A 26,629-nucleotide genomic window follows, 5' to 3' on the forward strand; every position below is an offset into this window, starting at 1 on the left:
AAAGGGAAGTGGAACAATAAATTTTAGACATATTGCATTTAACGTAAATGCATTCGAAGACCTGGCTCTAAGGTCCTACAAGCTTGTCCATTCCCAGGTAAATTTTTTTCTCTGAAACTATAGTTACTACATATGTGAAACTAAAAGAAAGCTCAATTTGTTCGGAAGATACTGGAATAACTGTACTTTTAAAAAGTAGAACATATTTATATTATATAATAAATATAAATTAGCCAGGTTAGCCAGGTATCTTCTGGGGTCTGATTGTAAAGGCTGAAAATGGTAACATGTTACTTTGGGATCCAGCAAAAAAAAATTTTTCCCAACTCTGTAGCTTGGGTTTAAATTCTCTCACCACTTACTGACATTTTCAACATGAATTTCTTTGCCTGTGCCACAGGTTTAACAGTACTGACCTCATAGTGATGCTGTGAGAAACAAATGAGATGGGTGGAAGGTCCTGAGTGCAGAGCCAGGCACACGGCAATCACTCCCGTAGCTATTACCGCTTCTAAACAGTGAGATGGTCGTCACGCTGCAACAGAGTGAATACCTCGTAGTCTTCCTTCTCTCACTTCCTGCAATTAGAATAAAGGAGAAAAACTCGAGACCACAAAAACCTGATCAAGAAACAGATGGCAGCAGTTGTGACTGCTGTCGTGCCGGTGACTTGCTTTATTTTACAGCAGCAGCAAGGCATTATTTCGTGCTGTGTTTTCTGTAAATTAAAAAGTTACACCTCAATTAACTAGGACCCTTGTTCCAAAATGGCATCTCACACTCAACTTTTAGAAGAAAAAGACAAATGACGAAAAAATAAAAGGATTATAGATATTTATTTTTTAAAAAATTCCAGGAGATGTCCCATACCAGTAAAGAGTTCCGCTTCTTGTGCCTCTTATTGGCTGCCTTCAGTTACAATCATCGTTCAGTGCAACCTACCGCAAGCATTTGAAATACCTCAAACGTCAAAACACATTAACTTATCTCTAGCATATCATCCTTTTCAAGGCAGAAGTATTTTCCATAATGGCTACTACAAAGTGTTTGCTGACTAATCTTTAGTTAACCCAAACCATACATCCTACAGAGATTCCAGTTAAGTGAGGTTTAGACCCATAAGGTCATGGTACTGGGGATAAAAAAATTTCCCTTTTCTTCAGCAATTTCAAGAGACCTCTGCCACCAACATACTTCACTACCTTCTTGTAAACAGAAAATGAAATACTTTAGATGAAAAAATTTTATATCCTAATTATTATTTAGAAAAAAATTCTGTTTAAGAATTGTGATTTTTTTAAAACCATCTTCCACAACTATTTGTACACCTTAAGCTTAATTACACGTTTTTATAAGATAATCACTTTCAAAAAATATTGATGTAAAAATTTTACTTTATAATAAAAAAGCATGTAAATATCATTCTGCCAGATACACTTCCTATCCCCCTCCTAATACAGCTGTACCTATGACATTTGTGAGGTCGAGACTATTAAACCTATTTTCCTTCTTGAATAGAATTGTGCAAGTGATAGAAAGCATGGCATCACTTCAACAGGAGTGATTCTGTTGGATATTTAAAATTTCAAATTAGTTTGTTAGAAATGTTAGTATTTTATCCGTTTCTTGCTGTGTAAAATTACTGCCACAATGCTGAACTTACGTCCGTTTACCCAGTCACCACCACCACAATCCTCGTCTCAACCTTGGGAGCATTCGGCAGCATCCTCCAGACAGACAGGTATAGTGGTGCAGGTCAGTGATAAAGAATCCAGTCTTAGACTACACCTTCAGATCTTTTCTTTATATCACATTATTGTGAATTTGTACTAATTCTACTTGTAGTTTAAAACTGTACTATGTAACACATTACTATACTATTACAGAATATCCTTTGCTGTAAATGCATTGAAAATTTTCTTGGGCATTTATTAGGCCTATTTCTAGCAATATTTCAAATGCTAACAATCAGATATTTCAAAACTCCAAATATGTCAGTTTTCTTAATTGTCTGAAATTAGTTATTTGAGTTAATAGAATACTGACCCATCTCATCTCCTGTAACCTTCAAAATAGTTAAGCCAAATGCCCATCTCATTTAACCTTCGAAATAGTTAAAAACAAACTAGCTACATAAAACAAAATTCTTTCGATAACAAAACTGTTGAAAGATCACGAGTCAGTATCTACGAAATTATACAAGATAAAGTTGAAATAGCTGTTTTGTTTTTTTTTTTTAAACTATTAAACCCAGGTAATCTTTCCCCCTAAGGTTGTAAGAAAATGGAAAATCTGCCTTTAAATCATGCAGCAGTTTAGATCACCATTTATTTACCTATTTCCGCTAAGAAACTAAAATGTTTCTTATCTTAAAATTATAAATATTCATAACACTCAAACTCTTTTTTGTGGCCAGTTTTCTATGCCTTTGAAACTAGACTGTATGGTACTATTTAGCCAGGATGTATCACAATGCTAAATTATGTGTAAAATATTATTTCTGGTATTTGTCCATCTTCTATTGAAGTGCCATTATTATTGCCGGGGGAACTAAAGAAGAAAAAAGCCGTCTTGCTTGCAGTAGGTGTTTCGTGCACTACTTTCTTCAATCCTTTTGTGCCATAATGGGAATCTGGCCCCTAAATGAGAATGAAAGGTTCGTTAGTAATTTTCCTTTAATAAACACTCAATTTAAGGTGGTATTTTAATTCTATTCATGTTTCAATATAGCTCTTGTATAAAATCTTATACCAAGTCATTTAATAAAAATGTTGTCTTTGCTACACAGCTAATTAATGATTAAAAATATTAAATGCAGAGCTCAGTTACTAGAGAACAGTGAAATGGTTCCAAGAAAATAATAAGTTTATTTTATCTTCTGTCAAACATTCATTCTCTGACTCAAAGGGCTACTTTTTTTGAAGACCATTTCTTGCACAGCAGAGCTGTGCTGAGAGGCACTTTTTTTCCCAAGCTCTTCCCTTCCCTTCTTCCTAAAAGGCTTCACAGTCAGCGACTCTCAGCTTCTCCTGCAAACACGCAAGAGGAAACCATGGCCCCCGGGTCCACCATCTGGAGCATGCCGGGGACTCTTACTCTGAGTGTGGCACATGCTGTGTAGCACACACTGGGCAGGATCTCTATGGGTTCTTTGAACATGACCCTGAATGTGTTCGCAGTCCCGTCACAACTAAATCCAGTGTCATTCTGTCCCAGGGTTTGCTTTTTCTCATATTCGATGATCTGTAATTTTTAACAGAGAAGTTATATTTAAGTTACACCAATGGAAACATTTCATAGGAAAGAATATAAAGCCCTCAGGAATAGCAGAATACACTACCACGTCTCTGTGTTGTAGTCTTTCTCTACGTATCTCTAACCACCAAAGATGGCTTTAGATATTTATCATTGATCGGAGTAAGGATGAGGATGTCAGACAACTAGGGCTTGGCTGCAGGAGGAGCGTCTATAAAATACATAATGGCTAGAAAGGTTTTTTTTTTTTAGAATGGCTAGAAAGAGGTTTTTTTTAGTGTGGATTTTAGATGCCTGAGAGAAATTAGTCTTTTATTCCTTGCTAGCCTATGTCTCGTTGGTAGGAAACTCCTGTAGCATTTCCTAAGTTTAAATGTTATTTACTGAAATTAAAATGACCTTAAATGCAGTATTCAGATACGTGGATATTCAAAATGCAAAAATTCTGTGTTTTCAAAGGCCTCGGCTCACAACCCTGCCTTTCTGCACACATCAGACAAAAACGGTTTCAGTAAACCAGGTGAAACCCACGTATGCTGTAAAGTCAGTGCATTGTCACCTCTGAAGGGATGGTGACTGGAAGAGATTGCGAGGGGACTCCTGGAGTGCCGTGACATCCCGTTCCTCATCTGGCTGCTGGTTACATAGGTGTGCTCAGTTTATAAAAAGTGAGCCATACGTACAACTTATAAATATGTGCATTTTTCTGTATGTCTGCCATGGTTCAATAAAGAATTAAAATGTTTTTTTAAAACGATACACGGAGCCCCAGAATGAAGTAGTCAGACACAGGACTAGGTTGTGGCAGTGTGATCTACAGCAAACCACTTCACTTCCCTGAGCCTGTTTTATCTTTTAATTTGGGGGCGGAAACTTGCTTTGCCTTCTAAGGCTACTGTAAAGCATCGAATTGTAAACTTTCAACAATAGCAACTATGTTCCCAACACTTTATATATATCATCTCAATTGGTCCTCACAAGACTATAAAGTAGGTACCACTACTCTAGAAGATGAAGAAACTGAGGCTTAGAGAGGCTACAGGATTGGCCCAGTCACACCTTGCGGGTGAGAGGGCTCAGCTTCAAACCCAGACAGGTCTATATCTGTAGTACATCTGGATGGTTCTTGAGACTAGCCATTGGGGGAAGAAATAAAAAGTCCTATTTTTCTTCGTTTTACTTAGAATATTTATATTTTATCATTTTAATATACCTATAACCCTGACACCCTTCCTCTGCCCGCAAGGAGTCTGGTGCCTTTGGTAATATATGAGAGACACTGAACAGGCTGTCAGTGGGGCCTCACTCCTTCCCAGGTCTGCACATTATCCAGCCTGCTCAAGTGGCTTCATGGATCCTACTGGATAGGACCGTAACCAATTTATAAAGTAAAATTAAATGAGGAGTGATCATGAAAATATTTTACACCCTTCATAGATTTGCTGTGGCTTTTCTGCACTTAAAAAAAAACAAAAAAAAACCAAAAAATTTCTAATCTGCTTTAAAATCTTTAAACAATTTCAGTGGGGTTTGAACCTATTTGTTTAAAATATTAAAAATGTAACTTTATACTTGGTTTGTTAGAGCGACAAATTGACATCAGTGATATAAATTTATCATCTGCATTTTACTATAAACCTTAGCAGATATGACTAGAAAATGAGCAAGATTTCATGACCACAGGCAATAATGCAATTCTCTGTGAGGTGTCTTTTTCAGCTGTCATAGAACCAGATCTTCGATTTGCTGTATATTTCATTGAAAACTAATGAAGCAGTCTGATCACAAAGTTCACCAAAGTTTTTACTACTAAAAATAGTGTATTAACATTTTAAAGAGAGCAGTTTTTCTGCTGATAAACAAGTGTGAAACATTGTTTACATCCTTTTCTCATTTCTATTTGTTGTTTTAATTTTTGTGTAATATAGAAATACAGTATTGCCTATGTATAGTTTGTAAGTAAAAGTACAATGTAGATGTTTCAAAACCAATTTTACTAACTGGGTTGTGCAGTCAAGTGTGGGGAGCCCTGGCTGACAGAGGGAAGAGAGGGCTTTAACCTCCTTCCAGGGTAGGCAGCAGTGCCAGACCTCAAAGAGCTTAGGGATGAATGAGGCAGGGCACAGTCAGAACGTCAGATGGTCAGACACCAAAGAGTGTTCATCGTAGTGGTAAGGGATGAGCTTAAAACCGCAGAATTCAAAGTACTAAGAGAAAAGCAGGTGGGTGTTTTAAGACAGTCACTGCACAGCACAAGGACTAAGGGAGGGCTTTCCTGGAGGGAGGAGAGCTCTTTGTATGTAACGCTTCTGTAAAGGACCCCAAGACCCCAATTTTCTGAAACCAGATTTTTTAGATCAATTGTGAAACACAACTCTCTAAGCTAAAAATACTACTAAGAGACTTTCTGATTCCTTTAATAATTATGCTGAAACTTGGATATTGTTAAAATACCTAATTATATAATTACAGGTTTGTTTTATTTCAAGATGACGTATAGTGGGGGGAAAAGTGTACCTGTATATTCACTTGATAATCCGTGGGGCCATGAATAGATCCATATAAACCAAATCCGACTATAGAGATTCTTCTATTAACTGTGAACCTGAAGGATGAAGTTAAATATAGAACATACATAATTTAGTGAGCATTCACATTCCCAAGGCTTATACATTTTTTAAGTGTTACTGAAAACACCTAATTTTGCTCATAAAAAGGAAAACTATTACAAGTTAGATATCCTTGGAAATGTCATCTGCTGACCAAAAAGAGCTCTTTCCAGAGTAAATTTTAACTTGACGGAAACTGAAGTTGCACCTGTTCTCTGTACTATACATTCCTGAGTCAAAGGAATTTAACCCCCACTATTGTTGTAATGATTTTTGTCCAAATACGTTTGCACGTCTCCTTCATGAGCACAGACATGTCAGCCATCAGGCCAGTGTCCCAAGCTCTGACAGATCATGAGCTCAATGAACCTCAAGCACTTACCGAGAGCCTGTCAAACTGAGGTAGTTGGCCTGGTACTGGGGAAATGATGGTCAACAAGACAGACTCTCTACCCTACTGCACTTACGCCTAATAGAGGACACTGATAACAAAGGAATAAATCTTCATAAATTGTGATCAGAGTTGTGAAGGAAGCAAGCTGCTCTAACAGAACCGTGGTGGAGGGCTTGGGACAGGCCCTAAAACACAGGTGTATGGTTGTAATAGTTAAAACCACCTCTTCAGGGTACTTCCTGTGCTGAGCACTGAGCTGATTCAGTTCTTTACATGAATTATTTCCTTTAACACCATAACAGCTCTATAAACTAAATAACACAGTATCATTTTTATTATCCTCATTTTTTATAGTTGAAGAAACTGAGATTTAAAGGAATTTTAACTTGCCTCCACCGGGACACAATTTCAGGTCTGCCTGGATCAAAAGCCCACGTTCCTAACCACTATGTTAAACTCCATGAGTACCACCCTACAAATTTTTATGTATTATTTATAATATAGCTTTTTCTTATTATAAAGAAAAATACGGTATCTTTTAAAAAAAATGCAGCTAAACAAACAAGAGTAAAGATTTAGGGCATCTCTAAATCCACCATCTAGAGACATCACCCACTTACCCTTTGGTGTATTTCTTTTTCAGACGTTTAGTTCTCTTTTTTAACAACAGGAAAATACTTTTTTTTCCTATGAACGTCTGTGTTATTTTTAAAATCGTGTCACAATATATATTTTTTAAACTTCTTTCTCATGTAAAAAGGTAAAAGATTATTACTGATGCATCATATGTAACAGCCACTACTTGTGAGGTAATCTAGGCGATCTGTGGTTTTTGTTATTATAGAACGATGCCATGATCGACAATCTTATAGCTAAATCATTTTGCAGAGCCTTAATTATTTCCTTAGAAGAAATTCCTGGAAGTAAAATTGCTGGGGAAGATGAAGGGCATATTCTTAAGGCTTTAGATAAAATTACAAATTGCTTTCTGGTAAGATTAGAATACTTTACACTCCACAAGAAATGAAGATCATTTCTATCTTACTCTCAACAACCAACAAATCTACTTATAGTTCTTTCATTATTAATGAGTTGATACGTTTGGTCATATGCTTAAACGAGCTACTCGATTTTCTCTGCTGAGTGTCTTTTTTGTGTGGAACTGAAAGACCATGGTATATAGTAATTTATGCTTTGTCAGTAATACCCATTACAAAATGCTGTTTGTCATTCATCTTTTAACCTTATGGTGGTTTTGGGCATAAACATTTTAAATTACTTGAAGACAAATTATGATCTATGCCAAGTTTAGGGAGAACTATGCCATCCTCATAATAAACATTCACTTGTTAAAGCACTTTCATGGCTTCATTTTTTTAATGTTAAAATTTTAATTTACACAAATATTGGTAGATGGGATCATTAAGGATCTGACTTTACTTTCCCAGCGGTTAATCCTCCCCTCACATTCCAAATGCTCACTTACGTTGGGCTGGTCGCTGGTCTCCGAACTCTGTGGTATCTCCCATAGGACACTAAGTTATTACAGTTTTATAATACTTACCATGTTTGAGCCACACCACTCTTTTTTGAAAAAGAAACATTCACTGTTCCAGGTTAACTTTAGAACAGTTTGCCATGCTACTCCGCCCTACCAAAAACACGTGACATCTGAAAGGAACTGCCTAAGTTACATGGCTTTAGAAAGACCCTTTCTGATTCCAGTTGAAGTTCTCCAGCTCTTCATGAAGGTGCTACACCGTACATCTCTTGTGGGATTTAACACTGCTCTTTTATGTTAATTTGTTGCTATTGTAAAGGAGATCTGCTTTTACTCAATATTACAACTGAAAATTTAAACATTTTTAAAAACGACTTTACTGTGCCAAAATACATAACAGTAACAAAGCGTACCACCTTATCCATTTTAAGGGTACGGTTCGGACGCGTTAGGTATACTCACTAGTTGTGAACCATCACAACCATCCATCTAACTGAATTTTCATGACATATAGAACATCATTGGTTTTTCACATACATTTTACAAGTGGTCACTATTCTCTTGTTGGTTCTAATACGTTTTTACTGATTCGGAGGTTGTTCTCAAAAGCCACAGGAGGCTTTTGTTTTCACCAAGTTTTAGGGGCACTACAGGGGACAGGGGGCCCGCAACACTAGATTTACTGCAATGCTTAGGACAATCTCCCAAAACAAAGAGTCCCAATCAAATTTCAAGTGTCCTATCAGAATTCATGTGGTGAAACACGTGTTTATAAAGAGGCTTGAACACTGCTGAAAACGGCAAGGTCAGCAGGCATCCCTATCTTGAGGTGTCAACAGTCCATCACGTCACAGAAGTGCTCTTCCAGACCTAGTCTATTAATGGTCACATCTGGGATAAAGGTGAAATTTTAAAAAGTCTTTTGACAACTGCTGACAAACTGTTTTCTTCTTTGATCTGCCATGTGGTGAATTATATTAATACATTTCCTAATATCGAGCCATTCTTTCAATCTCCATATAGTATTATTTTCTAAGGTACTGCTACATTCAATATGCTAATATTTTACACAGGATTTCCTCTTCTATATAAGTGAGACAGATCTAGAAAATTTTTTGCCTTGTCAGATTCCTGTGTAACAGTTATACTTCTTTTCAATAATTAATGGATCAGTATTTTCTTCTCTTAATGCTCAAGGAAATGATCTGTTCCTTGAAGGTTTGATAAAACTCACCTGTAAAAACCACCTTGTGAAGGGACAGTTCTTTGATAACTTTTAATTCCTTCCATGGTAATGGGTCTATTCAGGCTTTCTTCTTCGGTCAATTTGATAATTTATATTTGCCTATAAAATGATCCATTCCATCAAGATGTTCATTTATTAGCACAGAGTAAACCCAGAATTAAAGTATAAATCTCCTCAGAATATGAATATATTCCCATTATTTCTAATGTATGTCTTCCTGTAGGTTTATTTATTTTATTGGTCTTTTTCAGGAGCCAGCTTATGGCTTATGATTTCTCAGTTGTACTATTTTTAATTCATTAATTTCTATATTTACCTATTTCTTTTTTTTTCTTTTTCTTTTCCTTTTTTTTTTATTTTGCTATTTGTTCTCTAGCTACTTGGGCTAAATGCTTCAATCATTTATTTCTATTCTAATTTATTTAGTAAAAGTAGTTAATTATGACTGTGTTTGTGTAACACCCTGACCACTTCATCCTTTATATGCTTTCATGTACCGTATTCTCACTGTGAATGATTACTAAATAATCCACAAATGCATTTTAATTTCCATTTTAATCCAGTATTTTTAAGAGTGTTCCCCGCTCAGAGTCCTATTTTTAACAAACTTGCTATTACTTTCTAGTTTTATAGAAAAGTGCTATTAAATAAGTAAAAACCCAAAAGGGACATTTTTCAAAAACTGGTCCCTACTCTATTTTGACATTTAACATAAAGAAACACAATAGAACAAAGATAAATTCCTAACAGGGTTATATGCAAGTGTCTTTTAAGATTTTTAATTTTTTTCCCCATTCAAAGCTTTTATTAATGTATACTGAAATATTGTCCATGCAATGTCCATGAAAAGGAAAAACTCACACTAAACAAAGTAAGATAAAATGTATTAAACTGTAGCCCTAAGGCTGTAAAAACAGTTTGCTCAAGGAAGGTCCAGACCTCAGCTCCCAGCGTGGCAATCCAAACAGAATTCATGCAACAGAAGGCCCAACCCAGGATCTGTTTATCTTCCATGTTTCCTAAGAGATCCTCTCATTCTCCTCTCAGCGAGGAGACCAGGATGCTTCACTGACTTCTTGGCTCTTGTATTTAAGTCAGAAATGTATTAAACAGAGCATAAAATAAAATGTTGGTTAATTATCTCCCACAATATGAGGATAAAAGCCGAATGCTAACTGCCGCCCCAGCCCACCCCCAGGCCACGGTATAACAGGTACCTGATCCGATCGCTTGTCCCACTGTAGCCCCAGCGGCTCTCCACCTGCTGGAATCTGTTGATGCAGCACTCCTTTCCGCGGAGGCAGCATCTTGGTCGATCGATGTACTCAACTCGGGGTTTAGGATTGACAGTAAAATGAAGAAAGAGATTCACCACTTCGCGATCTGACAAAATTCCAGACTGAGCAGGACCTGCGGAAAGACAAATATAAACCTCCATAAAAGCAATTTGATTTTAATTCCTAACTTTATAATACTCTGCATAATAATGTGAATTCAAATCTGGAAGATGTAAAGTAACGATGAGGTAGAAAGAGCTTAGCATATACAATTTTAGAATATAATTAATTTTAAGGTTTTTCTAAATCCATCTGAGGTTAACCTAATAAAATGTAAGTGTTAAAACCATGAATGAATCAAAGCTTAAATGAAAGCCTGAGATCACAGAAACGTGTCTGAGTTTTCTATCCACTCACCCACTCTCAGCACCACAGGCCGCTCACCAGGAAGAGGAGAGTCATTTCCTGTGGTGGGGAAATGCTTACAACAGCAGCCAGAGCCACTGTGACTTCTCTGTTCCCCACCTGATAACTGTCTGAGGTTATAATCCCAACAACGGAATACATATGCAGAGGTGGAAGTAGATGGAATATGCTTTCACTCTGGGCTTTATGCATGAGCAGAGGGCAGGTGCTAAAACTGGAAGGGCTGTGGAAGCAGTAGATCATGTGTTATGGTTTCCCATTCACTGTTTCTAACAGGAAAATTCCAAACAGCCCAAACGTATCGAGGAATAAATGCTGTTCCTCATTAAAGATCAGGAGATCCTTTGCAAGGCTGGTAAAAACAATCTAAATAAGAGAACACAAAACTAAATTAAAAATTAAAAACTGCAAAAAATAATTAATAAACTAGAAATTTGGTTTAGGAAACTACAAATTCATATTTAATGTAAAACTCCTGATTTTTAAACATTAGCGTTCCTGAAGAACTAACAATAAGATATAGGATGATGCAATAATTCAAGACTGTAATAAAATTTCCTTAGGTGAAGAGCAGTCTTCAGATCACGAAGAACATTCTCAGACACGTACTATGTACCCATCTGAAGAAAAGCAGAGATGCACTCCAGTTAACAGAGGGGGTGAATCAAAGTAAGAATTCAAGATGTGTCACAGAAGAACTGGCAGTGAGCACTAAAACCAATCCAACATCGAATGAAGTCTAACACTGTAACTGCATTATTGCAATATGGGTGTGTGTGTGTGTGTGTGTGTGTGTGTGCGCGCGCGCGCACATAATCAGTTACCACAAAGCCGTCTGGAAAGATTGAAAGGAAGAATATACCATGCTAACATTTTTGTCTTAAATAGGGAAGTCAGTAAATATTGTTTTACTATAAAATGGAGAATTAGGAAAATTGAGGGGGGGGAGTAAATACAAAATTTATAACTTCCAAATCTTTAGTCAAAAAAAAAATAAATAAATTTAAACATTTTTTAAAATATAAAGATAATACGGGGAAAGAATATGCCTAACAGCAAAAGAAGAAACATTACTTGACTACATCAGAATGTTAAGAAGTCCGCAGGACGGACCAGCCTGTGTCAGAGGACAACTATGGATGAAACACATGAAATAGCTATTTCCAGTTAGCAAAGAACTGGGGCGGTCAGTGCTCCTGAAGGGAAATGCACTGAGACGAAGCCCTGTATCTGTTACTACTTGGGATATTTGCTGACTTGCTTCACAGGGCATAAATGCCAAACAGAAACTGGCAGCCTAGAAACTGTGCTGGTCCTGACTTGGTTGAAGAGGCAAAAATTGGAATTCAAAGCACCAAGGCAGCCAGCCAATCATCTTGCAGAAAGAGAATAACAGAGAAATATAGCCAACACTTTGTGCATAATTTCTGTCTCTGCCAATTTCTACACAAGAGGAGACGATGAGACCAAGAACTCAAGCAGAAGGGAGCTGGTAAGAGACCACAGAGTTACACGGAAACCTCAGTCGTCATAAAGCCCTTAACCTTGGGCAAGGCACTTAAAACTCTCAAGTTCTGTTCTCTAACCCATAAAATACACTCTGTATATATTGATAATATATAAAATATGTTAAAATACATGTATCGATTTAAAAATATGTAACCTATAATATTATCTTGAAGGGCTATTAGAATAAAATTACACACACGCGTGCACACGCACACACACACACGCACGCACGCACATATCATGTGACCAGAAAGGTGAATAGTACTTGATCACTAGCTGCTTCTTGTCCTCTCTCGCACACAGAGACTGACTGGCTGCCCATGAAAACAGTTTCAAAAAGATTTTGGTCAAGTTATTGCCCTACCTGCTGCAAACTCCTCAATGGTCATCAGTGGGAACCGGATTAAGGACAGCGCTTTTCCCAAAACTTTCTGCTTGTTTCCAAAGGTCACGGGCAATTGTTGTCTTTGACATTCCGCTTCTGCCCATCGTACAACAGCTCCGAAAAGTCGACTTTCTCTAATACTAAGTGTGTCTCTTTCTAGAACTGCGCAGAGTGTGTCTATAGGTAAATACAAAAACAAATCCAATTAGGAATATTTTGCTCTTTAACAAAACAATACTGACAAACCTGCTTATACAGTTTTCAAATCTCAATAAAAATAGGTTGGACACTTAAAACTACAGACCTATATTTTAAAAATTCTATTCTGCAATGGTCTACATACTCATTTTAGAATCAAATATTTGTTTAATATCAAACACAGCTATCATCTCGGCAAAGACATCAAATCTCCAGATCATAGCAGGAGCTCAGCAGTATGTTAAAAATGAACAGATTAAAAAAAAAGGAAAATCAAGCTTCTCTTGTACCTAGCAGTGGAGTATGAACTAGGGCTCCATGAAGCTTTTTCACAAGCAAATAAATATCAATCTGTATATCTCGATTCTTGCAGGATTAGGAATATATAATGTCCATAATATTTAATCATTGAAATAAAAATTAACGACTTTGGACCCACATTTCTCTACCTTGTATGCTAATAACTTCAGTAAAGGTAAATACAGAAACTTAAAATATGACTCCCCCAAAAAGCACATTATACTGCCCACAGCATAGTGTAAATTCATTTTGTTCTATCAATGGAGAGAGAAACAATATCTCTCTACTTGGAGAATGGTGAGCACACCCTTCTAGAACACATATCCAAATGCCAGATATAAAAAAGCAACTCCACGATCTAAAAAACCATTAAAAAAAAGCTCCCAAAGTCAGGCACTCCTTCCTCTCAGCTCCTAGACTTCTCTTGCATTCCATTTTTAGCAAGTACATTTGAAGCAAACTAGACTATGGTGGAAACACTTAGGCTTCTTCTGGCAGACGGTCAGAAGTTACGGCCAAGAGACTAATAAAGACATCGAACACCTGAGTTCTGTCTTTTAAACATAACACAACACTGGATCTCAACATAAGCAGCTATGAGTCAAATCAAAGTGACAAATATTCACGGGGTATTCACTCTGGGCAAGGCACTGACTTCAAGATTCCCAGGCTCCACTGGCACGCCTCGTGTAGGAGCCATTTACACGGCGACTCTAGGAGGAAGTCACCCAGAAGCAGGCCGCATTATTTCAAATAACAGTAGCAGACTGAAGTACAAATGGAGCACCCGACAGCCCCTCAAAGGGAAGGAAATTAGGATCAAACAGTGCTTCGTTAACAATGTGGGCAGTGCTTGGGGCTCTCAAACATCCAGTAACTCAACAAAAATTCTATAGCACACAACGTGCAGGTGCTGAGAAGGAACCTGAACTAGTCCTACCCTTCGGGATGATGCCAGGGGAGTATAACCCTTCCTGAGGTGCCTTGCAGACAGGAAACTAAAGATGGAATGTTACCGTAACAGGAACATAGTAAATGTCATGGGAGAGGGTGGGGTGTCAGTTCTAAAGAAAGGAGTCACTACAGAGGTATAATCGGAGACAAGACAGTAAGACTGAGGAAGAACTAGCCAAGGTGGGACAGAAAGGCAACATTCTAGACACAGCCGGCCAGTCCAGCCGGTCAGCAAATAGCAACTGAACACGTACTATGTTCTACAGCTTTCAGCGCTAGAAATACAGCGGTAAACAGCACAGAGTCCCTACCTTCAGGAGTTTGCGATCTAGAAGGGGAAGGCAGACGATCGGCACATACATAAATGGACAAATACCTCTGGTAAGAATTTCAGATAGCGCTAAGTATTATGAGAAAAATAAATCAGAGAAACAGAAAAGGGATTTGATTATGGCAACGTGATATCTACTTTAAGTAGGTTTGAGGTGGCCTTTCTCAGGTGTCATTTAACCCAAGATCTGAATGATTAAAAGGAGGAAGCCATACGAAGAATCGGGGAAATGATTCTAATCAGAAGGATAGAAAATACAAAGGCTTCAAACAGAAATAACCCGGCCAGTGGACATGGAACATAGTGAATAAGGGGGAGAATGGCAGGAGACAAGGTCAGATGTAGACAGAAGTAGGTGGTGACTACCAGCTGTTTACAAAAAAAATCTGTTTTCTCTTCCTCCTGGGCTGTGAGTACTTTGCAGCTCCTAGCCAGCCCTGAATTTAGATGGGATCTTGTGACTGAATTCTGTACCATGAAATAAGGGGGTGCCATTTCAAGGCTGCAGCTTTTAAGATGTTTCTCCTACCCATGAGTTTTCCTGTCTGCCAGCAAAATCAAATAATAACTACACCCTAGGGAATGGCAGAGCCACAAGACAGAAAAAGCTCCTCACGGGCCAAGACACTGCCTTGGACTGTTATGGGGTTGTGAAATAAACTTCGATCGTGTCTAAGCCAGTATGCAATTTGGGTTTATTTGTGCGAACGTGTTGAACATGCATTTCTGGGTCTGTTACCACAGTCAAGCCTAGCCTACTGACTAACACAAGGCCTGATCATGTACGGTCTTGTAAGCTTTATAAGGAGTTTGAATTTTCTTCTAACTGCAGTGGGAACACACTGAAAGCAAGAAAGTGATACAATCTGATTTGTGATTTAAATTTGCTGCTGTGTAGAGAACGGACTGTATGAATGCAAGAGTGGGTGGAAGCAGGGAGACAACAGGAAACTGCAGAGGTGATCCAGGTAAAAGAGAGCGGTGGCTGGGACTAGGTGGTAGCATGGATGTGTAAGGAATGCTCAGATTCGGGATACATATTGAGAGTAGAGCTGAGAGCACTCGCTGATAAAATGCACGTGGTGCATGAAAAAAAGAGAATAATCAAGAATAACTTCCAGGTTTTGGGTGTGAGACATCAGGTGCATGGTGCCGCCACTAAGAGTGGAAAAAAAAAAAAAGGAAAGAAGCAGAAGAGTTGGCCGGTAGTAGTGGGCAGTCAATAGGTCTCTTTCAGCTGTGTTGTTTGAAATGCTTATAAAATCTCCAAGTGAAGATGCCAAGTAAATAGCTGGGCATATAAATTTGGCGCCCAGAAGAAGACAGGGTTGAAGATATATATTTTGGGTTCAACACAATGAAGATAATTTTTCAAACCACAAGACACCCTCCTACAAGACACGATTCAGACTCCTCGGCCTGCCAGCAGGTCGTCCTCCGCAGCCTGGCTTCAGCCGCCTTGTAGTTCCCTTCCCCTGCATATACTTCTCTGTGAGGTCCACTTGCCTCTAACGTTGCCCCTAACGCCCTCCCCTCTTTGTTATCCAAATATTCATTATCAGAACTTCCTCTGTCAAGATTTTCCTACCACTATTATAATTGGAAGTAACTTCCTCATGCTGTGGATTTACATAGCAATTATTTCTACATTCTAGTTCAGAAAAGGCAAAAATCACATTTTGTCATATGCTGACTCTTCTATTGATGTCTTAAATCTTAATGTTCACATATTTGTTTCTTGATTCTCCAATTTGATGAGTTTCCTTAAGAAAATCACATCTCACCCTTTGTATTTCTTTTAAGACTCTAGGATAATGTTATATACATGGTGGGTGGTCAGTAAATATTGATTTGATTTGACGTCATTTAAAAGGCAATAAGGTAGTTAAGACTTTTACGAATAGTTCACCAAGATAAAGAAAGCAAAACTCTTAAAGAGGCAGACTTAGATCACTTGGAAAAACCACTAATTTGAAAACAACTCATCCACCAACAAGGTAAGCAGTTACTGTACTTACAGGTAAAACTTAAATTCACAGTGACCTTACCTATGTCAATATCGGTAAAGCCTTCTGCACTTATTGCATCCATCGTACTTTTGTCTATTGTGTCCAGACAAAGACTAGCAAGCTGAGGTTCATCAAACAGTCGAGCCTAAACATATGCAGATAATTTTTTTACTTCCATCGTTATTTTACCTTCAGGCAGTACACATTCAAAGTTAATACTGTAAACAGTTACAATTGCTAACTATGTAAGAACTCCTACTTAAAATACAATTATAACATCTATATATTCTTAAAACTTTTTATTCCACTATCAGAAATGAAAAGCAAAACGCACAAATGCCCCCCTGAGATAACAAATTCACAACCACTACCAACCCTAGCAGTTGTATCTTCATATGATTATATAGATACTGCCTAGTTTCTTATGCATTACTCGTTTTGATCCTTAACAAACACCTATATTAAATAAAGCAGACATTATACCATTTTCCAGATGAGGTAACAGAGGCTAAGAGGTGTACTGACTTGCCTAATATCTAGCTATTTGTGTTGCAAAGCCAGTACTTAAAGCCAAGTCTAGTGATCTTTTTACTAAACAATATCGGTTGTTAAGCAGACCAGCACTAACAGATCAGATTTTTTTCCCCATTTCCTATTTTGATTAGGGGGAGAGGATGAAGTACAAAAATTTTAAAGTATGAAAGCTCTGGAAACCTAAGCAAAAACGAGGCCTAACAACAGAAGAGCAAATATATAAATTCACATAATTACGTGACGGAATACTGTACAACAATGAAAATGAAAATATACAACTACAGATAACAATATGGATGAATCCCGCAAACCTAATGATAAACAAAAGAAGCCACATTATATACTGAGCTGAAGAGTATACACTATATGATTCCAGCAAAGCTAATCTAGGCATTATGATGTCAGAAGTCAAGTTTATGTATGCTTATCAGAATCCACATAATAATTCAAAAAACAAGTTAAAAAGCTAGTGGGGGCAGGGAGGTAGAAGCCAAACTCAAATGAGGTTTTTAAAAGCCGTAACACTGAAAAAGGATGTGAGATGACAGGTATGCCAGTCTGTCATTCTGGCCTAGTGTCAGCTGTTCACATTTAGTAGCATGGACTCAAAGGTATTCATGCTGGGTCTGGGTCATGCAGAAACCTGCTCAAAATACTGTCAATTAGTTAATCACACCATAAATGACACCATTATTTGGTATGGCTGATGACTCTTCATTTAATTTTAAAGTAAAATTCATTTTCAAAGGATTCGATAATTCAGATGTTACTGAACAAATGAGAAACATCGCTAAACAGTTATCTTGTGTTTTATGAGGGAGAGAATACATTAAACACACTGGCTTAAATTTTAAATATATATATGATACATAATTATACTTACAGACATAAAAACATATTTTTAAATCAGAATGTTTCTTATAATTATAGAATACTCAAATATATTCGAAAATGCTCTTCTTAGATTATTTACTGAGCTTGTGTATATTAATTTGCTTAGTCAAATTTTTAATAAATTTTAGCCCTAAATAAAATCTGCATAATAGAATGTGTGTGTGTATATAAATAAAGTGGGATAATGTCTGCTTTATGTAACCTAGAGGGTTCTTTAATGATCAAAATAATTAATGCATAAAAAAGTAGGCTATGTATATTAGGCTGAATCATGAGAATAAATGACATACATCATAGTTCTTACCCTTAAATATTTCAGTGTGTATTTCCTAAGAATAAGGATATTCTCTTATTAGTAACTAATTTCATGAATAACAATACAATATTTTTATCTAATACACTATATTTCAGTTTTGTTAATTGACCCAATGTTTTTTATAACACTTTTCCTTCTAGCATAGGATCCTGTCTAGAATCATAGTTCATGTATTCTTAAAATACGAAAAACAGTATATTTTTAACAAATGAAATTCTAATATCTGCAAATATTTTAACTGGCCAACTCAACTGTATTTTTAATTAGTGTTCATGAAAAAAATTGATCTTTCACTCTAGGAAAAACAATTTTTTGGTAAAAATTATTGTATTCAGAGTAGCAATACTTCAATCGGTCAGATTATAAAGGCGGTATCAAGTTTCCTATGGAATCTATTGCTGTCACTTAGAGTCTGGCATTATCTCTGCTAAAATATCACTATGACTGTATCGCTTCATAAAGTGTTCTTCCCCGTGTAAATCATGCTGGCACAGAACTAGCCCTTTGTATTGCGAGTAAAGTCTGGCATGCTTCCCCTCCAGTAACAGGCTTGGTTCATATGACTCACTTGGCAGGAACCAGAAGTTCACATGACAATTTGTGGGCTAATTCATATGACCCAACCAATGAAAAATCTGGAGTAATATTGGGCTCTCAGACCGAGAAGACACTGAAAAGTTCTTTTTCTCTTGCAGCCCTTGCTACTCAAAGTGTGATCCAGAAGCACTGGATCACATCCATCTGGGGGCCATCTGGGGGACTGTGAGAAACGCAGACTCTCAGGCCCCACCTTGGGCCTACTGAACTGGTAAATATATTTTAACTGTCAAAGTTTAATTTATTGGTTTCTGAATTTTATGACTGAACTTTCAAAATAAAGTAGTTAAGTATTCTTCTTTACATTCCCTAAAATCCCCTAGACAATAAAGAATCTTAGGAATATCAGCTTCATTAGATTTTCATCACAAATTCAAAAGAGGAAAAAAATGCAGGAAAATATCACTTATTAGTTATAGGATCTCGGTCAAGCTACTTCACCTCTCTGGGCCTCAACTGTCTTATCTATAATGGGGACAGTAAGAAAACGTTTACCTAGTCCACTTATACTTCTTACAGTTCTTGTAAAGATTAAAAATAAATTAACGCATAGGAAGTGCTAAAAATGGTGCCTGACACACAATAACCACTCAGTATCTGTTGCTATCACTATTATGATACAAATACAAGTCCAAAGACAGTGGACCTGAGAACTGTTGGGACTTCAAATACTTAGTCCTAATTCCAGATCCAACGAAAACTGAGAACAAAGATGTCCAGAACACCTTATGCTATCACACTCTCCATCACAGCAGGAATGACACTGGACCCTACTCCAACTCCAATCCTAAATAGCTACATAACTTTGAGTCATAACGCCCTACTTATATAAGGCTTCCATTTCTTTATCTATATGGTACTGCATTAACTCTATTTTGCTTTTCTTTTCTAAAATCGCATAAATCTGAGATAGTTCCCTAAATGGTACTCTAAGAATAATAATGTGTACTTTAAAATAATGATCTAGAACAACTCTCGAGGAAGTATCAAATATTTATATGTAGTTACACTCACTTTTCCAAGCTACGATGGTACATTCCGTATCTACACTGACTTACCTGAGTAAGCAGCATGAAGGCATTATCTGCCCTGAGATGTTTGGTGAGAAAGTCCACACAGTGCGCTTCCAAGGCTGGGACTGCGTATTTCTTAGCAGTATAAAGAGTGGTCATAACTGTTTCTGGGCCAATTTGAACTTCGTCTGAATATAGAAATCTGGAAAGCAATTGGAAATGGCAGAGATGGTCAGTAATGTTTCAGACAAGTCATCCACCAGAGTTAAACCTCTGAGGAATATTTTAAAACATAAGAACAAACTAAAAACCTGAAACGTCCATCAGGCTTTCCAGGGCAACAGGGCATGTACTCACGTCATCTCATTTTATTCTTACTCAGTCTTGACAGGCTGAGTTTTCACCTTTCACTGAGGAAACCGCAGTTAAGTGAAGATCAGGAGACACACTCAGGCCTCTAAGCCAGATTTCCAGAGGTCTTTTAGCACCCCATAGCAGCTTAAGACAACAGTGGTACATTATCTCTCCTTCTTCAAAGGACCGGTCACTTAAGCAAATGTACAGATAGCTGAAGTTCACATCTCTCAATGACAAAACAATCATTTGTTTCCTGACAACGGTATTTTCTTATTCTGAACATCTTTTACTCTTTCATTGTTATCCCAAAAATAGCATTAAGACCAAAGACTAGAGTCCTGGGGGGTCTGGAGGCACAAAATAATTTAATGGTCTCTTAAATGACCCCATGTTGCTATGTGCTTTTGGGTACATAGGTACAGTTTTTTCTCAAAATACTATCGGACCCATACTGCCTTCCTCCCAGTTCGCTGCTTCTAATGGCTGTCATTAGATAAGTCAGCTTCATAGACCTGCAGATGGCGCCTTAAGATTCTCAGTGAAGGCCTGGGCGGTTCTTGTTGAAGGATACCCGGCCCCCTCCCTCTGTGGCTCCTCAGAGACCCCTGTGCTGACTGTCCAGTCCTCAGCCACCTCAGAATCACAGAGGGTGCTGGGTGCTGGAGAAGTACAGCATTAAGAACAAGTATTTCACTTAGCGATACTAAAGACTTAGAACACTCATTACACTTAAATTCCCAGGACCCAAGACGTAAAACAAGTGTTTAAGAAAACCTACTAACTTCTTTCAGAACAGTCTACCACAGTGGAGTGAGTGAGGAAGTCAGTCCTGTTTTATGTCCTTATCCACCTTTTTTTATCTCTGTTTTCCTCTTCTAACCCTTCTGTTTTTCTCCCCAGCAATCATGTGTTTATATTCTTGCTTTCTTGATGGTTCTTTTTATTTTTCCTCACAGCATGATGTCTCAGTTCTATGGATGCAAAAAATGCTTTCAGGTCTCCAAGATGGTATTAATCAAAGTTTTAAAAGTTCCTAGAATTACCCATTTTCCTGAGGATCAGCTGTTCTTGGTCTTTGTCATTTATGTTTTGATTTTCTTTATATGTCAAATGATTGATGATTGTCTCCAGTATTCTGGTAGCTGGTATATGCTTTCTTTGCTGTTGTGTAAGTAGGTCTGTTTCCCAGTTAAAACTCTTCCAAAATGGAAGCGCTGGCTGGGAGCTGTGTGTGTGGGGGAGGCTCACTGACTGGCACCTTGCATTAGATTGGGAAACCAGCCCAGGTGAGGGAGCCTCCCTCCGCCCACCCCTCACCCCCCCACACCTCGTGCCATTACCCTGAAGTCCCTAAACCGCCCCAGCATCGTGGTTCTCCCCAGGCAGTCTGTTCAGCTGGCTTTAAGAGGAGCCTGGCCAATCCTCGCCAGGAGTCAGTCTGCAAGAGCTGCCTGAGGGGATGGCCTATAAGCAGGCTTTAAATTAACTCGCATGTTTCTGCTCGTTTTCGCCCCTCCACTGCCAACTCCCAGCCCAGACCCTTACTGGGGTCCTGCCAGGCAAGGCAGCACCCACCTCCACCACAGTCCCTCCTGCAGTTCAGCCCTCAGGTCCCACTCCACTCCATCACCAACGTGCTTCCCGCTGCTCTGTCCTTTTTCTGTATCGGTGGCTTCCAACCTCTTTCCCTTTTTTCCCTCCACTGGAATGGATCTGTTCTGTCTTGTATTGTTTTACAGTCACTTTAATTGGGAGAGAGAGAAGGCTAACACCCACTATGCTCAGTCCTCTTTCTGAACTAGAAACATATCAAGTTTTTGTTTTAAGGGAAAGGTAGGAAGAAATCTTCACATTTATCTTCAATTTTTTTCCGGCAAAAATTATTAGTTATAAAATATAGAACAGAAATGTGGAGCCTTTATTACCATTTGCCTTTGTATTTGAGTAGATTGAAACTTATGGAGAAAAGTTCCATAGAGTTCAAGTACAGAGTTCTATGACCATCTATAACCAGGAGCTCTGGCAGAGAGATCTGGAAAAGCTCCCTGGAAGAATGTCCACTTGAGATCAAAAGATGAAAAGAGGGTGGGAAGAACACTCCGGGAATAAGAGAGAATTGTGTCGTTAGACGATTCTACATGAGAACTCCCTCCGCCATTCAAACTGTTTTTGTTAAATTACCTTCGGCCGGTCCTCTATGACTCCCTTTAATCAACATGTGGCAGAAGTGATGCTATGCCAGTCTGGGGGCCTGAACTTTGAGGATGCCTAGCAGCTCCTGCTTTTGTGCTCTCGGAAGCCATGAGTTGCTCTCTAACAGGTCAAGCTACCCAGCTGGAAAGATCAGCTGGTAGAAGCTCCAAGATTGGTCCAAAAAGGATGAGAAACTGGTAGAACAGATTGGAACCAAATTACAGCCTGGAGCCAAGCCCACTTGAGTCAGTCCTCAACCGACCCATGAGCAAGAATATGTGAGTGGCAAAAGCTGGCTAATACTGGGCATAATAATAAGTATGCCTGTCTCAAAGAATTCTGAAATTTAAGTGAGTTCACATAAGGTGCTTAGGAACAGTTAAGTGGCACACAGTAAGCACTCATTCAATGTCACATTTTTATTACTGACACGTTCAACTGCGTGGGTACTAGACATCTGCAAATGTCCAGCTGGCAACTGGGTTTGGAGCTGAGAAGTCTGGGGGAGAGTGTGATGCCACGGGTTAATGGGAGAATGTAAGACCGCTGAAGACAAGATCCTAAGGAATAGTCACCCCATGTCTCCTTCCTTGAGAGGATGATACTGGCCAACTCCAGGTCCTCACCTCCTAGTCCTTCCCCAATCCACTCTAATCCATTTACTGAAATAAGTCCTGCCAGGGTTATCAATAACCTCCATTCTGTCAAAACCAATAATCAAGTCGACGTCCTCATTTTACCCAACTCTCAGCATTCAACAGAGTTGACAACTCCCTCTTGATTAGAACACTTTCTTCGGCGTGACTCAGGAGAGCATGCTCCCTGCTTTCTCTTCTAGTTAGACTGACAGCTATCTCTCAGCCGCATTTTATGCTCTGTCTCCTCTGCTACATCTCATTTTATGCTCTGTCTCCTCTGCTACATCTCTAGAGAATGAAGGATTCCTGGGCCCATCTTTTCTCTTTACAATCTACAATCTACATTAGGTAATGTCATTTGTCCCCGTGTTTTAAATACCATTCACTTTTAATTTTCAAATTTATTTCTGCCTACTTATATCCCTCCTTGGATGTCTTAGAAATCTTCTTAGTTCTACCTTCAAAATATATGCAGAATTTGACCGCTTCTTATCACGCCCATCACTACCACCCGCTATAACCCATCATCCTCTCTTGCTGGGGCTGCTGCAAAAGCCTCCTGATTCAACTCCCTGCTGCCCATTTTACTCGCTCTACAGTCTAATTTAATCTCCAGACAACTGCCAAAATGAGTTTCTAAAAATGTGAATCAGATCATATCACTCCCTGTTCGAAACCTTCCACAGACTTCCCACCACACCAGACGAAACCGGAAGTCCTTCCACAGGCTCTGCAGCCCTGCGTGGGCCTGTCCAGCCGATCTTCCGACCTCATCTTTGGCCACTTTCCCCTTTATTCACTCTGCTCAAATCACACTCTTGCAGTTCCTCCAATGGGAGAAATTTGGAGCCTTACACATGCTTCTCCTTACTTAGAAAACTCCTTCCCTCATGGCTCGGTCATTCTACTTTTAAAACACTTATTAGCACACGACTTTATATTAAATCTTTGCTTCTCCATATTACATTATGAGCTCCATGAGGTCAAGGACTTTTTCTCATTTACCGCTGTATCCAACACCTGCAAACAATGCCTGGCATAGGGGAGGGACACAGCATTTCTCAAATGAAGAACTGAACATCACATAAAGGTCAGGCAGATCAAAATGAGCGGTTCCTTAAAGTGCTTCAAACTCAAGTTCGAAAGCCTTTCATGTCAACTAATTCAAGCTGTAAACATAATAAATATATGCCCAAGCTAACCCACTTTTTTACCTCAGGAAGTACCAACTATGGGACATCTTTTTGTCACACCATACTAAGTACAGCATCTATGTTTCACAGCCAGGCAACGCCTAAGCTTAAAAATCAGTCCACATATCACTTTCAGAAAGGAACAATGAGTGGAACCTGGAGAAGGACAAATATCATGACTACACAGAAAACAGGAACATTTCAAGGACTCTAAAACTAATTCATTTATTTTTTACTGATGGGAAAAACTGATTAACAGCTTCAGTGGAAATATGAAATAAACATTTTTTCCCTCTACATTCTTATCCTAGCAATCCCAATATTTTTTAAAGGAAAGAACTACTCAACAATATTTTTAGAGCACTATTTAGGGAGAGAATTAAAAATGCTCTCAAGGTCCCACTTCTAAACATATTCTAAGATAAGAGGAAGGTATTTACGAAATCAATAAGCACTCTTGATTACCATGTAGGCGGCCAATAGGTCTTTTTAAAATACCTCTGCTTTAGAAAATCTAAACTGCACTATAACCAATCCTCCTTGTCAACTTCAAACTAAAAAACAAAATAACCTGGAGCCTAGCTTTTGAGTTGTTTTTCCCCCTTCATAAATGTAATTAAACTAAATTCAGAGTATAGAAAACAGAGAAAAGAAAGAAAAGGTAGTATCATCTGACCACTCCAGCGTAACGCTAATCAGCATTTTGGTAAGCTTCCTTCCATCCTTGTCTCTAGGTGTGTTTGTTCCATTTCTTCTCACAGTTTAAATCATAGTGTGCACAGTTTCAAATGCTATTATACATACTTTCCTATTTAATGTTATCACCTAGCACCATAAAGTATCATACTTAGTACATTTCATCAAACAGACCTATCACTGATTATCTAACCCTTCCCTACAGCTGACTACTTCCTCACTACTATAAATAATCCTGCTCCAAATATTTTTGTACAGAATATTTTTTTCAGTATGTGAATACTTCCCACATGTGGGGGGAAAATCTATAGTGCCAAACTGTTTTACCAACACCTACGGCAAAGAAGGCTCTTCCAATGTTATCTTTTAAAACTGGGGGGAAAGGGGATAATTGGAAAGAAAAGTACTTCACTTTTAATTTGCACTTCTTTAATTACCGAAGAGGTTAAAAACTCTTTAACGTGAATTTTTTTCTTTCCCTAAGTTATTTATCCTGTCCTTTCTCCATTTATTAACGGGATGTTAGTTTTTCTTTACCGCTTACACTAACTTTGTAATTCTATTTCCTAGTGATCTTCCTGACTGAGCTGTGAGCTTTCTGGACTATGGATCTGTTCCACCGACCTACCTGTTTTTGTTTCAGTACCGCCCAAAACTCTGTTACATTCTACTCGGCAGCTAAAATCAGCTGGATGTAATGAAACTCACATGGTCTTGGGTGTGAGCTGGCTCTCCTACATCGGGCCAGTTACTTGCCTTTTCTGGGCCTCAGTCCCCTTTGTAAAATTGTGGTAATTCGACTTCTGTGAATAAAAACTAATAATGCCAAACTATTAGCTCTCTTCCACTAAGTAAAATCGACCAGCAGTCAGTCTACTAACCTTAAACCAGCAAAAAGCATATTCATATTCTAAGCATATACTGAGGGTAGGATTCGTTTTAAAGCAAAGGCGGCCGTGTCTGCAGAAACCCAAGGCACGTAAGGTCACACTTATCTATTTGGGTAGTCACGTTCCTCGGCCCTGACAGCTAACACTCAGCTAATGACGTTAGGGCTTTTAAACACGAAATTTAAAAGGTCCTACACGACTTTCAACTAGTCCCGTCCCCCCCGCGAAAGCAGGAAACTTTGCCACCAGGCCGTCGGGACACCCTGACGCCCCACCTCTCTGCGTCTGGAGCGGGGCGGCACTGCTGGCACGTGAGAGCGCCTTCCAACGGCAAAGCCGCACCGCCCTCAAGGGCCGCCGGGCTCGGCGTCGACCTTGAGCATCCCGGGGCCCAAGGGCGGCGGGGCGGGCCGGCCGCTCACCTCAGCAGCGCCAGGAAGGCGGCGGGCTCCACGTCGGGCAGCTCGATCTCGGCGGACGTGGTGGCCATGCCGCCGTTGAACATGGCGTCGAAGACGGCGCTGCCGGCCGCCAGCACGAAGCGGTGCGCGGGGATGCGCTGCGGGCCCCCGGCGGCGGCCGCGCCGCGGCCCTTGCCCAGCACGAAGCGCACATCGCTCAGCAGCTCCGAGTTGAAGAGGAACGCGAAGCGCTCCTTCAGCGACGCCTTGGTCGCCTGCCAGTTGTACAGCGGCTCCCGCTGCAGGGGGAGCGGGGGCCCCAGAGGGGACGGCGACGGAGGCAGCGGCGGCCCCGCGGCGCCCGCCTCCGCCTCGGTCCCCGGGACCTGCTCGCCCGGAGCGGCGGGCCCGAGCGAGGCCATCCTCCCGCGGCGCGGCTCCTCAGGCCAGGGGGAGCGCGCCCGCCATCGCCCAGGCCGCCGAGGCCCGCGCCGCCCGAGCCCCCAGCGAACG

At 39.3% G+C, this 26,629-nt stretch overlaps 1 protein-coding gene across 2 annotated transcripts; it reads right to left on the reverse strand.

The window, feature by feature from the left end:
- Window positions 1–817: 817 nt before the first annotated feature.
- Window positions 818–26,629, reverse strand: BTBD1 (BTB domain containing 1). 2 transcript variants are annotated; one of them, XM_039858488.1, is made up of 8 exons: window positions 26,138–26,628; window positions 19,794–19,950; window positions 16,434–16,539; window positions 12,582–12,779; window positions 10,223–10,415; window positions 5,773–5,860; window positions 3,097–3,243; window positions 818–2,639 (listed from the first exon to the last, which is right to left on the reverse strand). In XM_039858488.1, exons 1-8 carry the CDS (start codon window positions 26,536–26,538, stop codon window positions 2,481–2,483), a joined length of 1,449 nt encoding a protein of 482 aa, XP_039714422.1. In that variant the 5' UTR covers window positions 26,539–26,628; the 3' UTR covers window positions 818–2,480. The 2 variants fall into 2 exon arrangements, with proteins under 2 accessions (XP_039714422.1, XP_039714423.1); XM_039858489.1 differs by lacking the exons at window positions 818–2,639; window positions 5,773–5,860 and having other exon boundaries at window positions 3,141–3,243; window positions 26,138–26,629.

This window comes from Pteropus medius, unplaced genomic scaffold (assembly GCF_902729225.1).
Source record: "Pteropus medius unplaced genomic scaffold, Ma_sr-lr_union100, whole genome shotgun sequence".
NCBI classification, from domain to species: Eukaryota; Metazoa; Chordata; class Mammalia; order Chiroptera; family Pteropodidae; genus Pteropus; species Pteropus medius.